The sequence below is a fragment of the Micropterus dolomieu genome, linkage group LG21, assembly GCF_021292245.1.
Source record: "Micropterus dolomieu isolate WLL.071019.BEF.003 ecotype Adirondacks linkage group LG21, ASM2129224v1, whole genome shotgun sequence".
Taxonomy (NCBI): Eukaryota; Metazoa; Chordata; class Actinopteri; order Centrarchiformes; family Centrarchidae; genus Micropterus; species Micropterus dolomieu.
The window spans coordinates 13,292,398-13,312,641 of NC_060170.1; the positions used below are offsets into that span (position 1 = coordinate 13,292,398).

Below are 20,244 nucleotides of genomic sequence, written 5' to 3' on the forward strand. Positions count from 1 at the left end.
TGTTCCCTTTACAGAATATTTCTTTTGAATAGTTTTTAGAGGCCTGAAGGGTGAAAAACTATCCAGTATTTCACCATAGGAAAGCAAATAGTGAAACTTGTCGAAGTAAAAAGAAGTTATGTAGAAGAAATTTCACTATTTGATTGTTTTTATCAGTAGTTAGTTTGTCGGCTGTATTCGTTTTGTTAATGCTAAGAGGAGGGCTTTCAGAGATGGTAATAGGGAGGAGGTGAGGGCCATTCAGGGGGACCTGAAGGTAAAGATCAGGGAGGCTAAGGAGAGGTACAGGAGGAAGCTGGAGTGTAAACTCCAGCAGAACAACATGAGGGAGGTCTGGAGCAGCATGAGGAACATCACTGGCTTCAGACCGACTGGTAGCAGAGGAGCTGAAGGCAGCTTGGACAGGGCCAACAAACTTAATCTGTTCTTTAACAGATTTGACTCAATGGCTCCTGCCCATCCCCCCACTAACTCAGCTGCTGTCTCACCTCAAACACCTCCAACCCCACTACTCTCCCCTCCTCCTCCTCCTCCTCCTCACTGTCCCCCACCCTCCTGTGAGACACCAACCCCCCCCCTCCTCTGGCTCTCAGGTTAGCAGCTCTCACCAGCCTGACGACTCCTCCTCTCCCCCTCCCCCACCTGTAACCTCTGTGTGCCTCACTGCTGACCAGATGAGAAGACAGATGAGGAGACTCCACTCCAACAAGACTGCAGGCCCTGACGGTGTCCGTCCCGGGGTGCTCAAAGCCCGTGCCCCCCAGCTATGTGGAGTCCTTCACCACGTCTTCAACCTGAGCCTGAGTCTCCGTAGGGTCCCTGTGCTGTGGAAGACATCTTGCCTGGTTCCTGTGCCAAATATGCCACGTCCCAGTGATGCTGGAAAAATTGACCATCAAAACATCACTGATCCAAAGAGACATTTTCAAATGTCCAAAGTCCATCAGTTTACGAACATGAGGTGCAAAGACCGGGGCACATTTAAATCTTTTTCCTTCTTCATACAGTGTACGACAATCTTCCAACTAGTGGTAAACCAATATGGATTTTTCAATGGCCGATGCCAACATTTAGCCAACATCAAAACAAAGAAAATAGCTGCCTGCAAACACTGCTTGCATATTGGCCTCGTCAGTGCTGGCATCGGACGTGGACAATAACCTTAAAATTCCAGATATCGGTTGGACGATTAATTGGGCCGACATCACTACTGCCAACACCAACAAACCTGCAAAGGTGGGGAATTAGGGAGGGGGCCCACTATGCACGCTGTGTGGAGGGAGAGGCACGTTGGCGCACACACTGGTGGGGTGCAAGACTGGGGAGATACAGATGGCATCATGACAAGGTTCTCAGAGCACAAGCAGATATCTTGGAGCAAGAGAGACTGAAAAAGAGTCAGACCCACTTGAGAACAGCTGTTCATCCAGTTCATCAGGGAGTGGGAGAAGCCACTGTTCTCTAACACGACCAAGAAGAGCCACCTGCAGACAGCACAATGGTGGAAGATGACTAAACTTCCCCCAGGTTGTCACCATGATGCCTGACATAGTCATATGGTCTTAAGGGGGTCATCCTGATAGAACTGACTGTTCCGTGGGAAGACGGATGCAAAGAGGACACAGACACGAAAGCCACAGAGTTCCAGGCCTTGCTTTTTCCAACTGATGCTGGCTGCAGGGTTTTCCTGGAACCGCCTGTGTACAAGACGCTCAGCGCTCTGTGAATAACAGGGAGGGAGCGGAAGGATGTTGGCTCTGAAACATGGCTGGAGGAGTTCAGCTGGAAGCCAGGAGAAAATGGTTCAGTGATTGGCCATCACTGTCGATCCGCCAAATGGAGGACGCCCAGCTACAGTCACAAGAATGTGACTGAAGCTGTGAGCATCTAGATGGATCTATAATAGTGTGACAAATAAAAGTAGCACATCCTCTTGATTTGTGAAGCTGAATACGAGAATGTTTGGCATTTCTTTGACTCGATTATTTTCCTGTCGATTCACTAATCAATGTGTGACACTGTCAAACAGTGAGAAACGCACGAATAATCACACTTTGCAGGTTCACCCCTGAATGCCTTTTCACTACACTAAAAAAAGATGTTTACTTCATGTAAGGAACTTTCTGCCTTTACCTTTCTCCTGATTGGTGGCTGTTTGAGTGTTGACTGGTTTCTTTTTTTTTCTTTTTCTTTTTTTTTTTTATAGTTTAAGCAATTTCCTAATAATTTCCCAGAGGGAATTTCCTGGAAAGAACTTTGTTATTTTGGTCAAATTACAACTGCAGACAGAGAGGTCAGTAGGCACATTGTCTTTTAGTGAACACACAAAAACATCTGGCATGTGAAATTAGTCTACAGGGAAGCATATAATTCAATATATATGAAGAAGTTTCCACAGTGGATGAAATTTGTATATTATACTTTAAATTCCTCTGAAAATCTGATCCTAAATTCAGCATAAACTCAAATCTTAAGTATGATAACTGTCTCAGAAATTTCCACTGTTATTAGTACCAAATTATGTAGTTCTTCTGCTGAAATGTTTGGAAATCACAGACTCATAAAAGAAGCTGCTACCAACTGGAACTGAAGATGGTTTTATGCTGGAAATTGTCACATTGTGCACTATAGCATGATAGATCCTTTCTTTCATCTGAAGAGCCTCTTCTTGTTCTTTGTCAGTTCACAGGCCTTGCTTTTCATATAATTTAACTTGAAGCTGAGGAGAAAAGTATAGGAATGAATTGTCACATATCAGGGTTAAAATGGTGTAGACAAATGCTCTGCGATCACAAGCCTGTGTGATCTCTAAAAATCCCTTATTAAAGTAAAATTAGCAGGGTCAGGTGACACAGACACACTGCGCTTCACACATTAATATCTTACTGCATCTGATGGACTCATTATTCCACTTAAAGCGCTTTATTGTTACTTAAAGTGCAGTTAAGCCTTCAGTCGATGACTAATCTATCACAGCAAGTGCTTTGAGACGCTCCAGTTGACCAAGAATCTTTCATTCAGATGTCTTCATTAGGGCAGAGATGCAGCAGCTTTACAACTGTAAGACCACCTGCAGACAGTGAACAATGGATTGTCCCCTCCTCCGACATACTAGAAAAATAGGTCTAACTGCCTTCTTCTTTTGTCCGACTGTCATCAGTGTGCGAGTCTCTATGTTGGGGGTTGTGGCGGCTGGATGTGAAAAGCAGCAGGCGGCGGCACGTCTGCCTCCATCTCTGGAGAAAGCACTCTGGGGTTTGTTTTCACACGCTGTGAAAGTGTTGATGAGATACAAGAAATACTTTCACCATTTTGGGAAATACAATTATTCGATTTCTTGCAGAGAGTTCGATGACAAGATTGATACCACTCAGAGAGCAGCCGGTTAGCTTAGCTTAGCATAAATACTGGGAATAGGGGCAAACAGCAAGCCTGGCTCTGTCCCAGGTAAAACAAAATCTGCCCACCAGCCAGCAGTGGTGGAAGAAGTATTGAGATATTTTATTTGAGTAAAAACAGCAATGTTTAATGTTTAAATCACTTAAATGTTGCAGCTGGTAATGGTGGGGCTAAGTACTAAGTACTATATATACCGCTGGGTAGCTTGACCTATAATAATACACCATCATTTATTAGCTGATTTATATTTTGCATTATTAATCTGAATCTGCAAACAATATTTTCCTCTAAAATGTAGTATCATTAGTTTCAATCCTTTAGAAAAAATGTTTTTTTTAGCTCCACTTCAACCAACTACTGTACAACAGTAAAATCCTTTTTTTGCATTAATGAGTAAAAATAATCAAAAGATATAATACTATAACAGTCGTTGGACATTTTTCTGTACAGAGTACTTTTATTTTAATACTTTAAGTTTTCTTTTTAGTTAAGTTAACTTTTTGAGTGCAGGACTGTGACGTGTGGATAACGGCAAGTATTTTTACAGTGTGGTATTAGTACTTTTACTTAAATAAAGAATGTGAATATTTAATATTTACTCCACCACTGAATATAACTCCACAAATCAAGAAACTACAGGAAACATGACTAATCTCAGATGTCCTGTTGAGTTGCCCATGAACGAGTTGACTTCTGGGACAAACCGTCCTCTCCAGGTAAACAACAATGGGGTTTAAACTTTGATAAATTATTTTAAATCCAACCGTGTTTAAACAGCAGGCAGCTCTGGGCATGTTTTAATACCCACCCACTTGAAAGATTTTAATTTGAAAGGAAAAATACTGTCCCAACCATGGAAGCTTTTAGGAAGATACTGCAGGCCTAATGCAATGTAATGTTAAAATCCCAAGAATTTCCATTATCAGTTGCTGCCACTCAAAATCAGGGTGTTGTAGCGCATTCAGAAATCACAATTAGCCGCTGTTTGTTCATCCTTATTAACTAATACTCTTGTGGACCATCTTTCAAAATGACAGTGAGGACTCCTGGTTGACTGTTCAGTGTGACAAGTTTTAAAACTGTACTAAATGGTCTTTTGTGCCCCCTGCTGGTGATTCAAAAAACTAATCTGACTGGTGAGGAAGGATAATAAAGAGCAACCTAAAATATAGTTGATCATTTGACATTTGAGATATTTAAAGCAAAAAGATTTTTAATTAAATGAAGCTGTGTATTTCAGTAAGAGTAAGTCAAATGTTGTTCAACTGTTACTCAGTTTAAGAAAATATATAGTTGTAATTCTTTATGTTTTGATGTGTAATATTTAGTTAAAACATATTTAGTTAAACATTACAGCTTTTAATTGTAGAATATAACAAATGTCAGGCATTCACTTCTTCTATCTTTTGAAACAAGAGATGATTTCATGCTTCTCTTTGTCATAAATGATCAGAGAAAACAAGCAATTCGACATTGGGCTCTGGGAAATTATTATGGATACTTTTCACTTATTCATGACATTTTAGAAACAAAATGATTGTTGACCAAATCATTAGCAGCTGATAATTGTTAGTTGCAGCCCAATATTATTGTGTGCTCTTCTTATGTAGTGTTTGATGTAGACACACAAACACATAAATCATTTAAGGAATTAAAAAAATGAATGAATTAATAGCTGCTAACTGTATCCAAAGGTAGCCAACAAAACCATGTGTGTCCAGAACAATCAATTAAAGGCACATTAAATACCTGTAGCTGAATTATATTAAATGATATAGTTAGACCTGTAAAATCAAGTGTTACCCACTAAAGTCACATTATTTAATAGTAGCACTAAACATTGTCTTAATACAACAACAATAAACTTAAACAACAAACTTAAACTTAAAATGTTCCCATGTTTCCTTGTCAGCGTGTCAGCCTTATTTTATTTTTATATATAATATATATAAATATAAAAAATAAATATATAAGTTTGAGGGTAACTGAGATAAAATTTATAGCCAATATTGGGTCAATTCAGGGTTTGAAGATGTTCTGTGTTCCCAGTACTGGACAGTGGTGGAAGAAGTATTCAAATCACTTACTTGAGTAAAAGGAGTAATATCACAGTGTATAAATACTCCTTTACAAGTAAAAGTTGACTTAAGTAAAAGTACAGAAGCTTCAGCAACAAAATGTACTTAAAGTATCAAAAGTATAAATACTATGCAGTGTTAATATTATATTATTGATGTATTCATATGTAAACTGTACTTTAATGTTGTTGGAGCTAATTTTAACCACATCATATACTTTTGGTAGTTTAACCTATAACAATTTATCGTGCGTTTTTTGTTTGTAAAATAATAATTTGAGAATTAACTAGTAACTAAAAGCAATTAAAGCAATTAAAAAATTGTAGTGAAGTAAAAAGTGCATTTCTCTCTGAAATGTATTGAAGTAGAAGTATAAAGTTGCACACAATGGAAGTACCCATAAAGTACAACCTCAAAATTCAACTGAAGTACAGAACTTGAGTAAATTAACTTAGCTAATTTCCACCTCTAGTTCTGGAGATTGTCTAAAGGCCTTCTGGGAAGTAATATATACAAGTTATATTTTCCCCAATGTACCACTTTTTGATCAGTTATGGTTCTTTAAACTGTCATTCATAAACATCACTTACCTCAAACACAGAAACACACAAATGAATGCTACAAACTTGACTGTGACATGTTTTCACAGCACGTTTACATGTTCAATATGCTAAAAAAGAAAAAGACAATGGAATTTACATTTTACATACAACAAAAATATTTTATACACACACACACACACACACACACACACAGATCTGTCTCTTTTGGTTGAGTTAAACAATATTTAACAATGTGGGAACTAAAAAAGGTAAAACAACATGTCTTTATATCTTAACGGAACAGTAATAACATTTTGGTTATTATTCGCTTTCTTGCCGATAGCTAGACGAGAAGATTGATACCACTCTCACGTCGGTATGAAGCCACAGCCAGCTGCCGGTTAGCTTACCTTAACATAAAGACTATTCAAAGTGGAAAAAATCTGCCTGAAGACTTCTCTAAAACAGTTTTTGCACAGATTAAACAAATACTAAAATATAATGTTTTAATTAGTGAGCTTTACTAGTCAGATTTTGTTACTTTTGGACAGAGCCAGGCTATCTGTTTTCCCCTGTTTCCAGTCTTTATGCTAAGCTAAGCTACATTTCTACTGGCTCCAGCTTCATATTGGATCGTCAAGGACGAGAGTGGCATCAATCTTCTCATCTATCTCTCAGCAAGAAAGCGAATAAGTGTATTTCCCCAAAACATCAAACTATCCCTTTAAAATACAGCAAATGTCCTGACCGTCAAAGCAACAAACTGAACACACATCCTAAAAGTCAAAATAGTAAAAGCACAAGTTCTCCGTTCTGGACAAGGTGAGGGTTCGTATCCCACCGGAGATAAAGACCCCAGGACCAGTACATTGTTGGCAGTTGACACAAAACATCATCAGTGCAAACTAAACTTAACTTCATCTCTCGAAGTTAAAACACTTCTACTGCTAAGGCACCAGCAACATTTAGTTGCAATTAATTAGTGCAACCGATGTAGAGCCGCACAATTATTATTTATCATTTAATGTAATTTTTGTTTCGTTTCTGGTATCTTAAGTATTTAGGAGGAGTTTTAGTTACATCAGGTATGGATGAAAGGCTGTTGGAAATCAGCACCGATGAACCGAGAAACGGCTGAAAGAGAAACCCAAGAAGTTTTCACATTTTTAAACTCTGATGATGTAATTTTCAATTTTGTCTTATTAAGATATTAAAATATTGTTTTCACATAGCTTCTTGTTGATATCTTGTTATATAGGCTGGAATGATTAAAAAATAATAATGATTAGTCGATCTTTTTCAAGAAGAAAACGGTTCACTGTCTCCTGTTATCTGAATGTGAGGATGCTTCCTTTTCCGTTGTAAACTGAATATTGTTGGGTTTTACACTGTTGCTTGAGCAAAACAAGTAATTTGAAGAGGCCTCTGGGACATTTTATGGGCCAGAGCTGCAACGATTGGTTGATTAATCAACTAATGATAATAATAATTACGATTATTTGATTATTCAACTAATCGTTGAAAAAATAGATAACAATTTTGGTAACTGATTAATCGTTTAAGTCATTGCTAAAATAAAAAAAGCTAACCATTCTCTTGTTTAAGGTTTTCAAATGTGAACATTTGCTCTTTTTCTTTGTCTTAACATTTTAGTAAAGTGACTATTTTTAGGTTTTAAACATTTCATGACAACACCTTGGGATCTATGAAATAGTTTTGACCGTTTTCCAATGATTATATAGACCCAACGATAAACTGAGTAATTGATAAAAATACCTGGTGGATTAATCAATTATGTAAATAATCATTACTCATATTTGAATGTTCCTTTTCATGTCATTTAAAACTGTTTGGGGGATATTTTTGAGATATTTATTGATACATTTGATGTATCACTGTCTTCGTATTTCCACCCAATAGGACTGATGTACTTTAATTCTATAGCCTACTTCCTTAATTAATTGCTGTGTGATGTTTATGTGATGACAGGTCGGAGGGTTAACCACACCTGCCATCATAGAGCCTGTCAGCCTATGTGTGTGGTAACCATTTTTATTTTATTATTTTACATTTGACATAATGAAAATCTGACTGGTATTGAAACATCGCCCATTTAAAATAAAGTGTGCTGTGTTACTTTTAATCTTTAAAGTGTTTCACATAACTCAAACCATTTTCCCTTGTTAAAAATAATGATAGATATCCTCATTCTATTAAATTCCTCATAATAACTGTGATCACAGTATCTATTATTATTATTTTAATAATCGTGAAGCCAAAGTAGGCTATGATGACTTTTTGTTTCTATCTGTGGATTTTGCCTTTGCAACAGTTTTTAACTATTCTAACTTGATAAAAGAGATTATTCTTCAAGCTGTTGAGTTTCACCCTCAGTGGATAAAACCGCTTCAAAATGTGTAATTAACATTCGCTGTCAAATACCTTGAACTCATAGCTCTTCCTAATTCCCTGCGAGCCACACGGCTGTTGCTCAGCAGCATCATAGGCTACGTCTTAATGTGCGTCATTAAAGCAGCTTGCATTGGCTGCACCTCCCTGTGCTCCCCGCCTGCTGCATGTCTGCCTGGCGAGGAGTCTGAGCTGAGGTCGCTCTCTGTTTTCAGTCTCTCTCTCTGTACTCAAATGTTGGGGTCTCCCTCCAGCTTGGTGAGGTCGGTGGCTGTGCCCATGAACATGCTACGTCCTCGCTCCAGCCGGCTCTTCTTGTCCGTGAGCCGGAAGGCCTCCATGAACTCGTCGATGTCGATGCTGCCATCCTGGTTACTGTCGATGGTGACGGCCAGGTCGGAGATGGCCTCGTCTGTGATCTCCATCTTTAGGTACACGCTCAGCAGCTTCCAGGTCTGCCGGAAGTCCTCGATGGTGATAAAGCCTGGGGAGGTTAAATTGTTAAAGTTGCAGGTTGGAAAAGAGGAGATTAGAGATGTAGTAATAGGACGGGAGGGAAGAAAGAGGATCAAAAACACAGAAACTGACAGATGCTGATAGAGGAAAAAGTGTGTGTGTGTGATCAGAGGTGGGGGATGAAGAGACCAGTAGATCAGTGGGTTAATCTTCGTCTTAACTGGACTCAGGAGGCTGTGGCCTCCTTTACTTGCAACAGGTGGATTAATGGAGGCTGATAGCCGTCTCTATCTGGACACAACAAACACTTTGCAGAGCCCGTACACACTTTATGCCCATCTCTTACAATATTGTCAATTTTACCAACGTACATGTTACAAGAACTTATATCATCATTATTAAATTTAAAGATGTTTAATGGAAGGGTACTCTAGCGATGTGGTATGATTCATAAGCGACGCATTAAAAAAAGAAAAGGTCAAAATTGAAGCAACAGAGGTCAAGATATCTTGAGGTTTTGTCCCTTGTACCGGTCAAGATCCAAAAACATTAGATCCTACATTTCCGTGTATGTAATCGGACACTGTAGAATCTTTCCTCTCATTCCTCTCAAAACTCATCTGCAACGGTTTTAAAAAGTCAAAGAATCGGCCAATTTGCGTTTTTATATTAGTTTTTTATTATTCATTTCCACTTCTGTTATTTGTTTTGATGTTGTTTGTAATGAGCAAATGAACTATCTTGAGCTTTTCTTCCTACATGATTATTAGATTTTGATGCAAAAAGTTAATCTTAAAGAAATCATACAGGTTTCTGATAAAAAAAATAAATAAATCTGATATTGCTTGGTATTTCTGACAGGGATATACATCTTTACCTGATGTCAACTCCAGCAAACATAAAAAAACAGACCCAGAAACACAAGGTAGTGTGACATTTTAAGGTGGATCTTTCCTTTAAGAGGCGAGAAAACAACAATGTATGCTCTCCAATGAGAACAGAAAGAAGCGTGTGGTGTTGATAGACGTTCAGTATACATAAAACTGGTTTCAGTGATGATGAATAAATTGTTTTACCTGAATTGTCTGTGTCTACGATCCTGAAGATGGTCTCCAAGGTGGAGCGATGGCGATACAAAGTCTCGAGAAGACTCTGGTCAATGTGCTGAGAGAGGAGAAATTATGAAAACCAAGTGCGGAAAGTTCTGACGGAGAGGTTTTCAAGATTTCTGTCAACAGCATTTAGGTTTATGACACAACATAGAATGATTAAGCAGAAAATGTGTATATATAATATCCTTAAACCAATACAAAATGTAATTATCACCATGTCTGTATCCTTACATCCGTGTTGTGCCCTTTGATGGCGAGCTCGTTGAACCATTCGTGGTAGTCGATCATGCCTTCACTGGTCTTGGAGATGACCAGCTGACTACACAGCATCCTCCAGGGCAGCCCAAGGTACATCACACTCTCCACCGCAGTGGCCCAGTCATTCACAGACACAAATCCTGACAGAGGTGGAAATTTTACCCGATTCCTATTGTGCATTGCTTTCTTTTCAGGTGCATGGCATCAGGTCAATGAATAAATCCAAAAAGTACCTCCAGATTCATCAAGTAGAGCCAAACTAATAAATCAAAAGGGCAATATTATCAGCCAATATTAGGCTGACATATTAATATTGACACAAACGTTATCTAATAAATAAAAATATATTGTACAACAGAAATGTCAAAAATATGCTTAAGGTCACTTGGAAACAGATTGCCCTGCAGGCAAAGAAAAATTTGTAGTAAAATAACATAAAAGCGAGGATCTGAATGACAGAAAAGTAGATTCTTCCTTATTTGCGTGAGAAACGTACACTGATGCTGGCTGAATTAAAGTAAATCACTGAACAACAAGTTTCTGTGAAACTGTCAAACGTGCTGGGATATACTTTTGGTTGGCCCACATGTTTTTATCTGATTAAAATACAAAAGTGTGAGCTCACATTTCTCCTTAGCCAGACATTGCCCTTTGAGAACCACAAGAGAAAGGTACAGTACACAAGGAACCGCACTTAAGTGACACTTGATACATTGAGAACTGAACTGGTTCATGAAAGTCACACGACACACCTGTGTTCTCGCTGTCGAATGTTTTGAAGGCACAGATGAGGTCAGATTTGTGCGCGAATAGCTGCTCCCGCAGGACTTTGAGGGCTGAGCGCTCGGTTCTCCCCACACTGCAAACAAGACAACAACAAATATAACAGATAATAAACACAATTAAAGGCAGAACAATGTTTGCTTGCAGCGTTATCACATAAAACAACATGATAGTTACCATGTTAAACAATTACACTTGATCTTCACTTACTTTTAGGCCTGTATCTTATTGCATGTGCAGAGTGTAGTTATTGTATGTCTTTTAATGGTTGTAAAATTTTAAACTCAACACTGTAATTTCTGTTTTAACTTTAAAAGCCAGACCAGGGATAGAGGTTGCAAATTAGTCATCGCTATAAACCTGTATGCCTGGCATCTACTTTCTATACTATCTAAAGCAATGTCTCGTGCATTTGTCCCGGTCAAATAAACAAGAAATAATAAAATAAAATAATCAAAAACAGCAAAACTTGCTATTAAACGGAACTTCATGTCTAGAAAGGTGCTTGTCTAATCAGTTATGGCTGCAAAAGAACATAAATCTGTATTCTTGAAATATTCACACACCATTATTTGAGTAGATGTCCACATATTTGTGGGACAAGGTGCTGAAACAATTACTCAACTATTAATTGATTGACTTTTTAGCGAAATTATTGTATTCGCTTTCTTTGCCGAGATTTACTTGAGAAGACTGACACCACTCTCACGTCTGAACTTTTATGAAGCTACGGCCAGCAGACGTTAGCTTAGCTTTAGCACAAAGAATGGCTCTGTCCCAAGATAAACAAAACAGGTAAACAAACAAGATTTAAAGTGCTAATTAATGAGATTAAAGTTTCTGGTAGTCAGATTTTGTTACTTTAGGACAGAGCCAGGCTAGCTGTTTCCCCGTGTTTCCAGTGTTTATGCTACGCTAAGATAAGCAACTGCTAGCTGTAGCCAAATACTTAACGGACAGATATGAGAGTGGTTTCTACAGTATCTTCTCATCTAACTCTATGTTAGAAAGCAAAAACACATATTCAACAAAATATGTAACTTTTGCTTTAAGCTTTTTTTGGTTCCACGTTGTTTGCAGATTTGGGGATTTGAACTGACAAAAGAAGCAATTTGAAGATGTCCGTTCTGCTTTGGGAAAGTGTAACAGGCATATCTTTGTTTTCCAGGCAAAACAATTAACAGATGATTCACGCTGAGTATTTTCTGTTTTGTACCTTTGTCTCACGGTGAGCTCTCTGGTCATGCTGCTGGCCTGGTACTGAATCAAATAAGGCACAAGGTCTGGACCCAACTTCACGTAGGCCCCCCTGTTGCTTCCCACGTCGTAGTAATTGGACGCAGAGAACAGAGTGAGGACCTAAGTGAAATGAAGTTAGTGTTTTAGTGCCTTTTTAACAGTTCCTCAGAGTGGAATAATTAGAAACCATGTCAGTGATCTATGTAGCTGAATTAAATTCAGGTGGGGAACTGTGGGATGATAGGAGCCTCTGTGTGCCGTCAGTGTCTCAACTCACCTTACGATTGTGGCAGAACTCATAACCTTCCTGTTTACACTCGTGGGAGCGGATGATGAGCTGCAGGTTGTGTCTATTTAGGAAGTCCTCGGTGACGTCGGGGCCCCAGTAGCAGCCTCCGCCCCTCACCTCGTTGGGGATGCAGCCGTCCTGGGTCACCGGGTCGCTCCACAGCAGGTCCAGGATCTGGAGGCACACGGGAATGGGAGACTTTAAAGACCAGAACTAAAAAGCTTAAAACAGAAGTTTGAATATTGACACACTGGGGGAACTTGGAAACAGCAATTGCATTAGCAGCAGTACTTTTTTTTTTACTTTATCACATGGAGGAAAAAAGTGCACTCTCAATCTCAACTTTTAAACCAAGATGAGCATGTAAATCTACAATTTCAAGAGAACTCGGCAAATGGCAGCCGCAGAGGAAGATCATGTGATCGAAAGCTCCCATGGATAGTAATGTCGTCCTGTTTGTTGGTCGGACCTCCAGCTTCGTCGAGACTGAAATATTTCAACAACAGTTGGATGATTTTCCATTAAATCTGGTACAAGCATTCATGATGCCCAGAGAGAGGTGAATCCTCGTGACTTTGGTGATCCCCTGACCTTTCCTCTTGCTCCACCATGAGGTTGACATTTCTAGTTTCGAATGAAATGTTTCATCAACTGATGGAAGTATTTCTATTAAAGTTGGTCCACACCTTCATGTCTCTTTTTTGTCTCTTTAAGGATGATTTGTCATAACTTTGTTGATCCCATAATCTTTCTATCACCATTGGGTCAAAGGTTTTTGTTTGTCTAATACTTGCGGTTAGCATTTAGCTCAAACCACCACTTTGCCTAAGTAAAGAGCCGCTAGCATGACTGTAGACTCTTAGGTCTTAAGTCACAAATGGAAATCTGTACAAATCTGTTAAATAGGAGATTTTTCACTGGAAGAGCAAAAAACATTTATATCATCTGTAATTCTTTACCGTACAGTGATACAATTCAATCCATTTAAATTTATTAAATAATATCTTGTAATTCTGTAAGTTAATTTAAGTGTTTTTCAGGATCCAGTGGATTAATGCATAGGAGCACCTGAAAGCTTCACTTGACATTTCAGACAGTTCACTGACTACGCTACCCTGACTGGTTTATAACGATTGCGCATGTTTTCAACTAAACCAACAACAAGTACCGGAGCCAAATGAGAGCATTGTCTTCTACAGCCTGTGCTTAAGGTGCTGACGGACACAAAGCAGATTGAACTCACGGCAGAGGGATTAATGACGCGGTGGTTTACAGCATGTTCAGGCCCATGCAAACCACAGCACATGCTCTGAGGCGAGTGCTGATCACTGATGGCGCGTTGATCAGGCTGTGACTCAGGACTGATTTACTCCACTGGAACAGAGCTGAGGCACAAAGACTGTGACCTTTGACCAAGACAAAGTCACTAATTAGACATCTCATGTGGGACACTTTAAGTCCTGAGAACAACAAACAAACTAATCAACAATATCGAATGGTGACCTTCATTCCCAAATGAGATCTCCATCATATGAAAACACTGATATCTCCACTAATAAACATGCATGTAACTAAGCCTGGATTAGATTTTTTTGTCTTATGTGATATTAAAATGGTCATCTTTGGGTTTTTGAAGGGTTTGGTTGGACAAAATAAGCAGGATGCCATCCTGGGCTTCATGGTCTTCTCCAGTTGAAGATGCGGATTAAAGTTGTTTTTTTTTGTCAAGGTAATCAGCAATTATTTTACAAATACGGTTGCAATTTGAGAATTACCTGATGAAATACTGGAATTTAGGAGGCAATGTGGAAAATTAATAATATTAATTAAGCAATTTGCTGTTTTTGTTTTTTCTCCTGCCCAGGAAGATCCTCAGTCACATTACCTGTACCTTGTATCCTACGGCTCTGCTGCCTAGCCCCGCCAGTTTAAGTCTGCCAGCCATCTCATTCCTCATCCACTCACATCCCGCTTCCCTCCCAGTTCTCTGACTCTGTGCTTGACAGTCTAGCAAATCTTTGAAACTCTCTAAGCTGTATAGAAACCATAACACTTTTATCCAATAAGGTTTATCAATTACAGTATTGGAGTCATAACTTTGGCAGCAATGTGATGTGATTACAAAGCTGCAAAACACAGACAATGCGGAATCAGTCTGCTTTTGAGCAAAAAAAATAAAATGGGATGGAAATCCATCTCAAAGAATCTGAGCAAACACTCACACACACATGTTCAACACTCATCCATCACCTGTTTCCACTCCTCGTTGGCATTGTCACAGTCGACGGGGTCAGAGGACGCGGCCATCTCTTTCTCTGGTTTGTCAGTCCCCAAGTTGAAAACGGACAGTTTTCTACTGCGGATATCCAGGTCGTCCACCACTTTGATCCGGCTGGAGAAGTCCTGCAGCGAGCGGTTCTGGAAGTTTTGGCGCGTTCCTATGGGTTTGGGAAACGTGAGGGAGGGCCGACGCTGGCAGAGCCTGACGGTGGACCAGGCGTCCTCATCCATGTCCGAGTCGGTGGACATCCCCGCCGAGCTCTGGTATCTCTTCTTCGGAGGCCTCAGCGCTGAGACATACTGGGAAAAACAGATGAGGGCACAGATTTCAGGGACTTTCAAAAACAATGACGTGTGTCTGTGTACACGTGTCGGCCCCTCACTTTGTGTCTGTCCACTCTGGTGAGTACGCTGAGGTCTGTGGTGTCGGAGATCCCTCCGTGGAGCACAAACACCTTCTGGTCGATCACCGTTGCTAACGGCAACCAGCTGAAAATCTTCTGCAGCAGTTTCAGGATCCGTTTGCCGTGCATCTGACAGGACAAACAGACAGGAAGTGACTTTCTTCATCATCTTCTTTTCTTTATGGCAGTTTATTGCCAACATTTAAGGGGGATTTCTAAATATACTGTAGATTATATTTAAGTTTGTACACTTTGTCTTTTCTTTTTTGAGGTACCCATTTGTTCTCTTTTTTCTTTAACTTGAAATCAAGCTTGAATTCCCCCACTGTCAGCACTAACTTGATGCAAAATGCAACACTCCCTGCCACAACCTGTCACAACCATTTGCTCTGATAAATGAACTTATTTGAATTATCTATAGCCTATATTCAAACTGAAATGTGACATGCCACTTGTTGTCGTGCCTCTGTTTTGGAAGGTTGGGGGGGGGGGTTCTTTGGACCACTTTGACCTCCTGGCTCATCAGAAGCCAACGGAGACAGATGTCTGCCAGTCATTTGGATTAATGACCTCAAATCCTCTTAGCTGTTAGGAGTGACCTGTGTTGTGTTGGGAACGAAACTGGCCTATATTAAGCTTTACTGGGAATGTGTAGGCGAAGATGACCAAAACTTTTTTTAATTTGCCTAAATGAGCAGGGATTAAGACACATTTTGGCTGCGCTGGCTAGTTTGATTAGCAGGAATGAGGAGTTCATCCCAAGCAGTTAACAAAAGAAAAGGAGTGTGTTTAGGCCTTGTAGGGTTTCAGGTTTACACGATGCAAACATACCTTGTATTTTGTCAACACCTCCTTTGTGAAGCCGTACCTGTGTCAGCCACAGACACAAGATAATAGTTACATATTAAGGTTTATACTTGATACATTTGGCCAACAAGAACATGCCATTTCTGGTTTCACTGTTCCTCAGTTAGATTTTATGTCACCTCAGGTTGACTATATAGTCCTCATGGTTTCCTCTGTTGAGGTAGACGTCGCTCGGGTAGACGAGCATGAACGAAAACAGGATGATGAGGATCTCAATGGAGTCTTTGCCTCTGTCTACAAAATCTCCGTTAAACAGATAGGGTTTCTCTAAGGACGGCATGCCATTCTGTAAAGTAAACAACAGCAAAATAAAGCCTTGTTCTTGTCCTTGGGTCATTCTGTAATCTAAATGTAAACAAATGATCAGCCACAGCGCAGGGAGTGAAAACAGTGAGTTCAGATCCTGTTTCACTCTCTAATTGCTTTGTAGAGCCCAAAGACATGGGAAAACAAAGCTTGTTGCAGCTAAACATACCTATTTGATTTAACCAAAAAAGTTAAAGTTTAGAAGGGAAACAATTGTCAGTGATTTGTCAATTAGTGGATCAAGACATAATAAATACCAATTTTGAGAATAGGTTAATCGTTCAAGTTGTTTAAGCAAGAAAAAATGTCACACATTCACTCATTTTAGTCCCTTAAATGTAAGAATTTGCAGTTTTTCTCCATTTCACGTCATTAAAAATTCTGGACCAGTCGGACACACCAAGACATTTGAAGACGTCACCATAGTGTTTTCTTTTTACATTTTATAGACTAAATAATCAATCAATGATGAAACTAAATAATTATCAGTTGCAGCACTACTGATTTACTTCAAAATAATTAAATAAAAATGATCCTTAGTTGTGACTCTAAGTCAGATTAATTTTAGCATTTGTGAAAAGTTTTAGACGATGAGCTCCGAACCTTGTAGAAAATCAGCAGCAGGTCTTCCAATTGCCCGTGCAAATCACCTGTAACGAAAAAGATAACATGCAAATTAATGAACACAGTTCGCTGATAACAACAAACATATTGTTTCAGCATTTATACATCAGAGAGATTCTTGAAATATTTCTACAGGAATGTTTAGTTGCTGTTTATTATCAACAAAAATATTTTGGGATATATGTGCCCCACGGGCAAGTTCAGTCCTGACAATTGTTTTCTCATTTTCAATAATTTGGACTATAAAATGTCAGATGTTTTATACATTAACATTTAACATACCAGCGTGTTTCTGTCTAAAAAGCAACGATTTATTTAAAGCTCACCACAAATAGTGATTTCTTTGCTGTGGCAGGTGGAGATCCGGTTGATATTTGGCAGCATCCGGAGCCGTTTCCACGTCTCAAGCAGGAGCTGGAGGAGGTAGCGTGAGTGCAGCTGCTGCTGGCAGACAGACTTGTTAGCAAGAAGGTTTTAAGCACAAATAAATGACCAGCTACTCATACTTTAGTGTTTGATAACAACTGTGGTAGTGTGATGTATGCATGTTATTTCTTGTACAAAACTTAAGTAAGAAGGAAAATATCAGACGATAAATTGCCAATTAGCAGCATAAGCTAAACCAACAAAAAAACCTTGTTGTTGAGGAAACCAAACTCCTTGTTAAGCTCATAAACATGTAATGGGACATGCAACGAGACAAGTAGGAGTATTTTCTACATAGAGTAAATGCATTTTTTATCTGCAATGTTTATATCTTACTATGCTTTCAAACTTAGTCTGTTAGCCAATGATCACACATACAGACAAATAGTAAAATGTATTTTTAAAGAACCGATTACATGCCTTCATTAGATCAGACTTAAGTAGAATATGAGGATTTAAAATGCTGGTCTTGTTATTTTTGATCCAGTAAAATACAGAAAGCAGCATCTTTAAAATGATTTCCACCTCATCTTCCTGCTAAGCGTTCCTACTCCATCTGAAAGGTTTTTCAGAGACTGGCCTGTGGAACAGTGGCGTGCACCTACTTTCTTGTTCCTGAAGGCCTCCACCAGCCCGACTGCCTGCTCCACCGTCAGAGGGAAGGTGAGGTGAGGCCCAGAGTAAATCTCTGGCACCTCGATGTTCTCGTAGCTGAAGTATCTCTCCCACTCTGTGTCCCGACACACCTCGTTCTCTCTGAAGATGTGCGAGATCAAATTCCCTGGAGGTCAAGACGACAGTTCAAACTCAGAAATTCAGATTCACAAAAAAGAAATAAGTTTTGCCAGTTGACATGGAAATCTTACGCTCATTGCTCGATGGTGTGAAATTGTCCATGAGGTAGCCGAGGAAATTATAAAGCTGCACGAGGAAGAAGACGTGAAAGATGAGCCGTTGTTTGTACCATTACTCTACAGCAAACATGCAGAAGTATACTAGATTGTCCCTGTAGTTTTCTCACCTTTATCTGAGCCTGTTCTCCAGAGTATTCGATGGACTGGAAGATGTGCCAGGTGTATCTCCGTCTCATCTCTGTGCGGGCTACATACTGACGGTACCATCGCTGAATCAGGACAGCAGCTCTTATGGCTGAAACACAAGGCACGGACAACAAGTCAGAAAATATAGAGAGGACATAAGCAGAGGTGAAGAGTACTGAACCTTGTGCACTTTACTTGAGAACTTGAGAGTTCAGAGGCAAATATTGTACTTTTTACTACACTACATTTATTTGCTTTTACTTTGCATATTCAGATTAACAATACAAAACAAATAAATCATGATGTTTTATTGTAAGACTTGATGATTGTGGGGGAAATTAAAACAAGCTGCCCATCAGTATATAAAGTAATTCAAATAAATCCCACATTTACCAGCTGCAACACTTACTTTTGGTACTCTGTACTTAAGTAAGACTTTGAATGCAGGACTTACTTGCAACAGAGCATTTCTACACTGTAGTATTGCTGCTTTTACTTAAGGAAAATATCTGAGTATTTGTTTCACTGTTGGACATATGCAGTACACTCTAACCTACAAGAAGGGCTGTGAGATAATTCAACATTATGAATTATTATTATTAGAAAAAACTTTCAAGCAAATAAATGTAATTTGAACTCAATGTCCCGTCATCCAGAAAAAAATTTTGTCACCACTTTATTAACATCAGTTCTACCTCAGTAAAATACACAGTAATTCTTTCTTCTGCTTAGGTTTGACATTTGATCTTTCCTCTACCTGCGATGATCCAGATGCATTTGAGCTTCAACATCTGGCAAACAACAACAACAACACAACAAACAAGGCAAAGACAGGCTTACTTGTGACGGCTGCATGCAGCAGAACAGGAAGATGGAAATAAATACATATACGTTAATACAACATGTAGTATAGGGACATTACAGTTAGTGCAAAGCAAACAAAAACAAAGTACACAAGAGCTTTTTCAGGCTGAGTGGTGATGATTTATGTAAATCTGAGAACGTTAAGAGATAAAGAGGTGTGCCAGCGTCTGTTTGAAGGATCACGGTTACCTTTTCTGGAGTGTTTGTGGAACTGGTCAGACTTTGTGACGCCACATCCCATGACTGTTCCTGTTCAAAGCACACAACAATCATCACATCAGATAAAAGTGATTCTAAAATTTGGCAATAAAATCACACTTAGGTCATTCGTCTACTTGATTTATCGCATGAGCATGTCTGCAGGGTTAAAGTACTACAAATGAACTCCAAAATATTCCAGACTTCCCAAAGGGATTATATTAGTTTTTGGAGTCTCAAATCTGACTATACATTCTGCTACAGTCTTGGCCTCTAGAAAAAACCCTTTCATTGATGAAAAGTTGAGCGTGAAGCTGGAGGTCGTTCAAATGTGTGCCCTTTTAATCTTGTTATCTGCTGGCTCACTCCTCACCTCTGTGACTGACCTCAATCCTGCAGCAGAGGACTGTTTTCGTCTGAATTCCACGAAGGCTTACATTAATCAATCTATGAAACCTAGGAGGCAGGAAATAGCTTCACGACCTGAAGTTATTTTGATGACGTGGGGAAAAAAATAGGACATGGAAACAGCATATTTAAATGCCCTTCTGCTATTTTAGGTAAACAAATGAAGCCTGAATTACTGACCCAAGACTCAATAAAAGATCTGAGAGTTTAAATGTGAACTTGGTAGATTTCATCATATTGTGTTTGCACATAACTTTCTTGT

At 39.2% G+C, this 20,244-nt stretch overlaps 1 protein-coding gene across 1 annotated transcript; it reads right to left on the reverse strand.

Annotated features, from left to right (window-relative positions):
* Positions 1-6,640: 6,640 nt before the first annotated feature.
* Positions 6,641-19,303, reverse strand: ppef2a (protein phosphatase with EF-hand domain 2a). Its single transcript, XM_046034150.1, has 16 exons — positions 19,270-19,303; positions 18,494-18,687; positions 18,339-18,393; positions 18,078-18,253; positions 17,373-17,487; positions 17,026-17,072; positions 16,236-16,402; positions 16,081-16,117; positions 15,229-15,378; positions 14,816-15,145; positions 12,554-12,739; positions 12,254-12,396; positions 11,007-11,113; positions 10,228-10,394; positions 9,961-10,048; positions 6,641-8,912 (listed from the first exon to the last, which is right to left on the reverse strand). The coding sequence occupies exons 1-16, from the start codon at positions 19,301-19,303 to the stop codon at positions 8,659-8,661; spliced, it is 2,250 nt and encodes a 749-aa protein (XP_045890106.1). The 3' UTR covers positions 6,641-8,658.
* Positions 19,304-20,244: the final 941 nt, after the last annotated feature.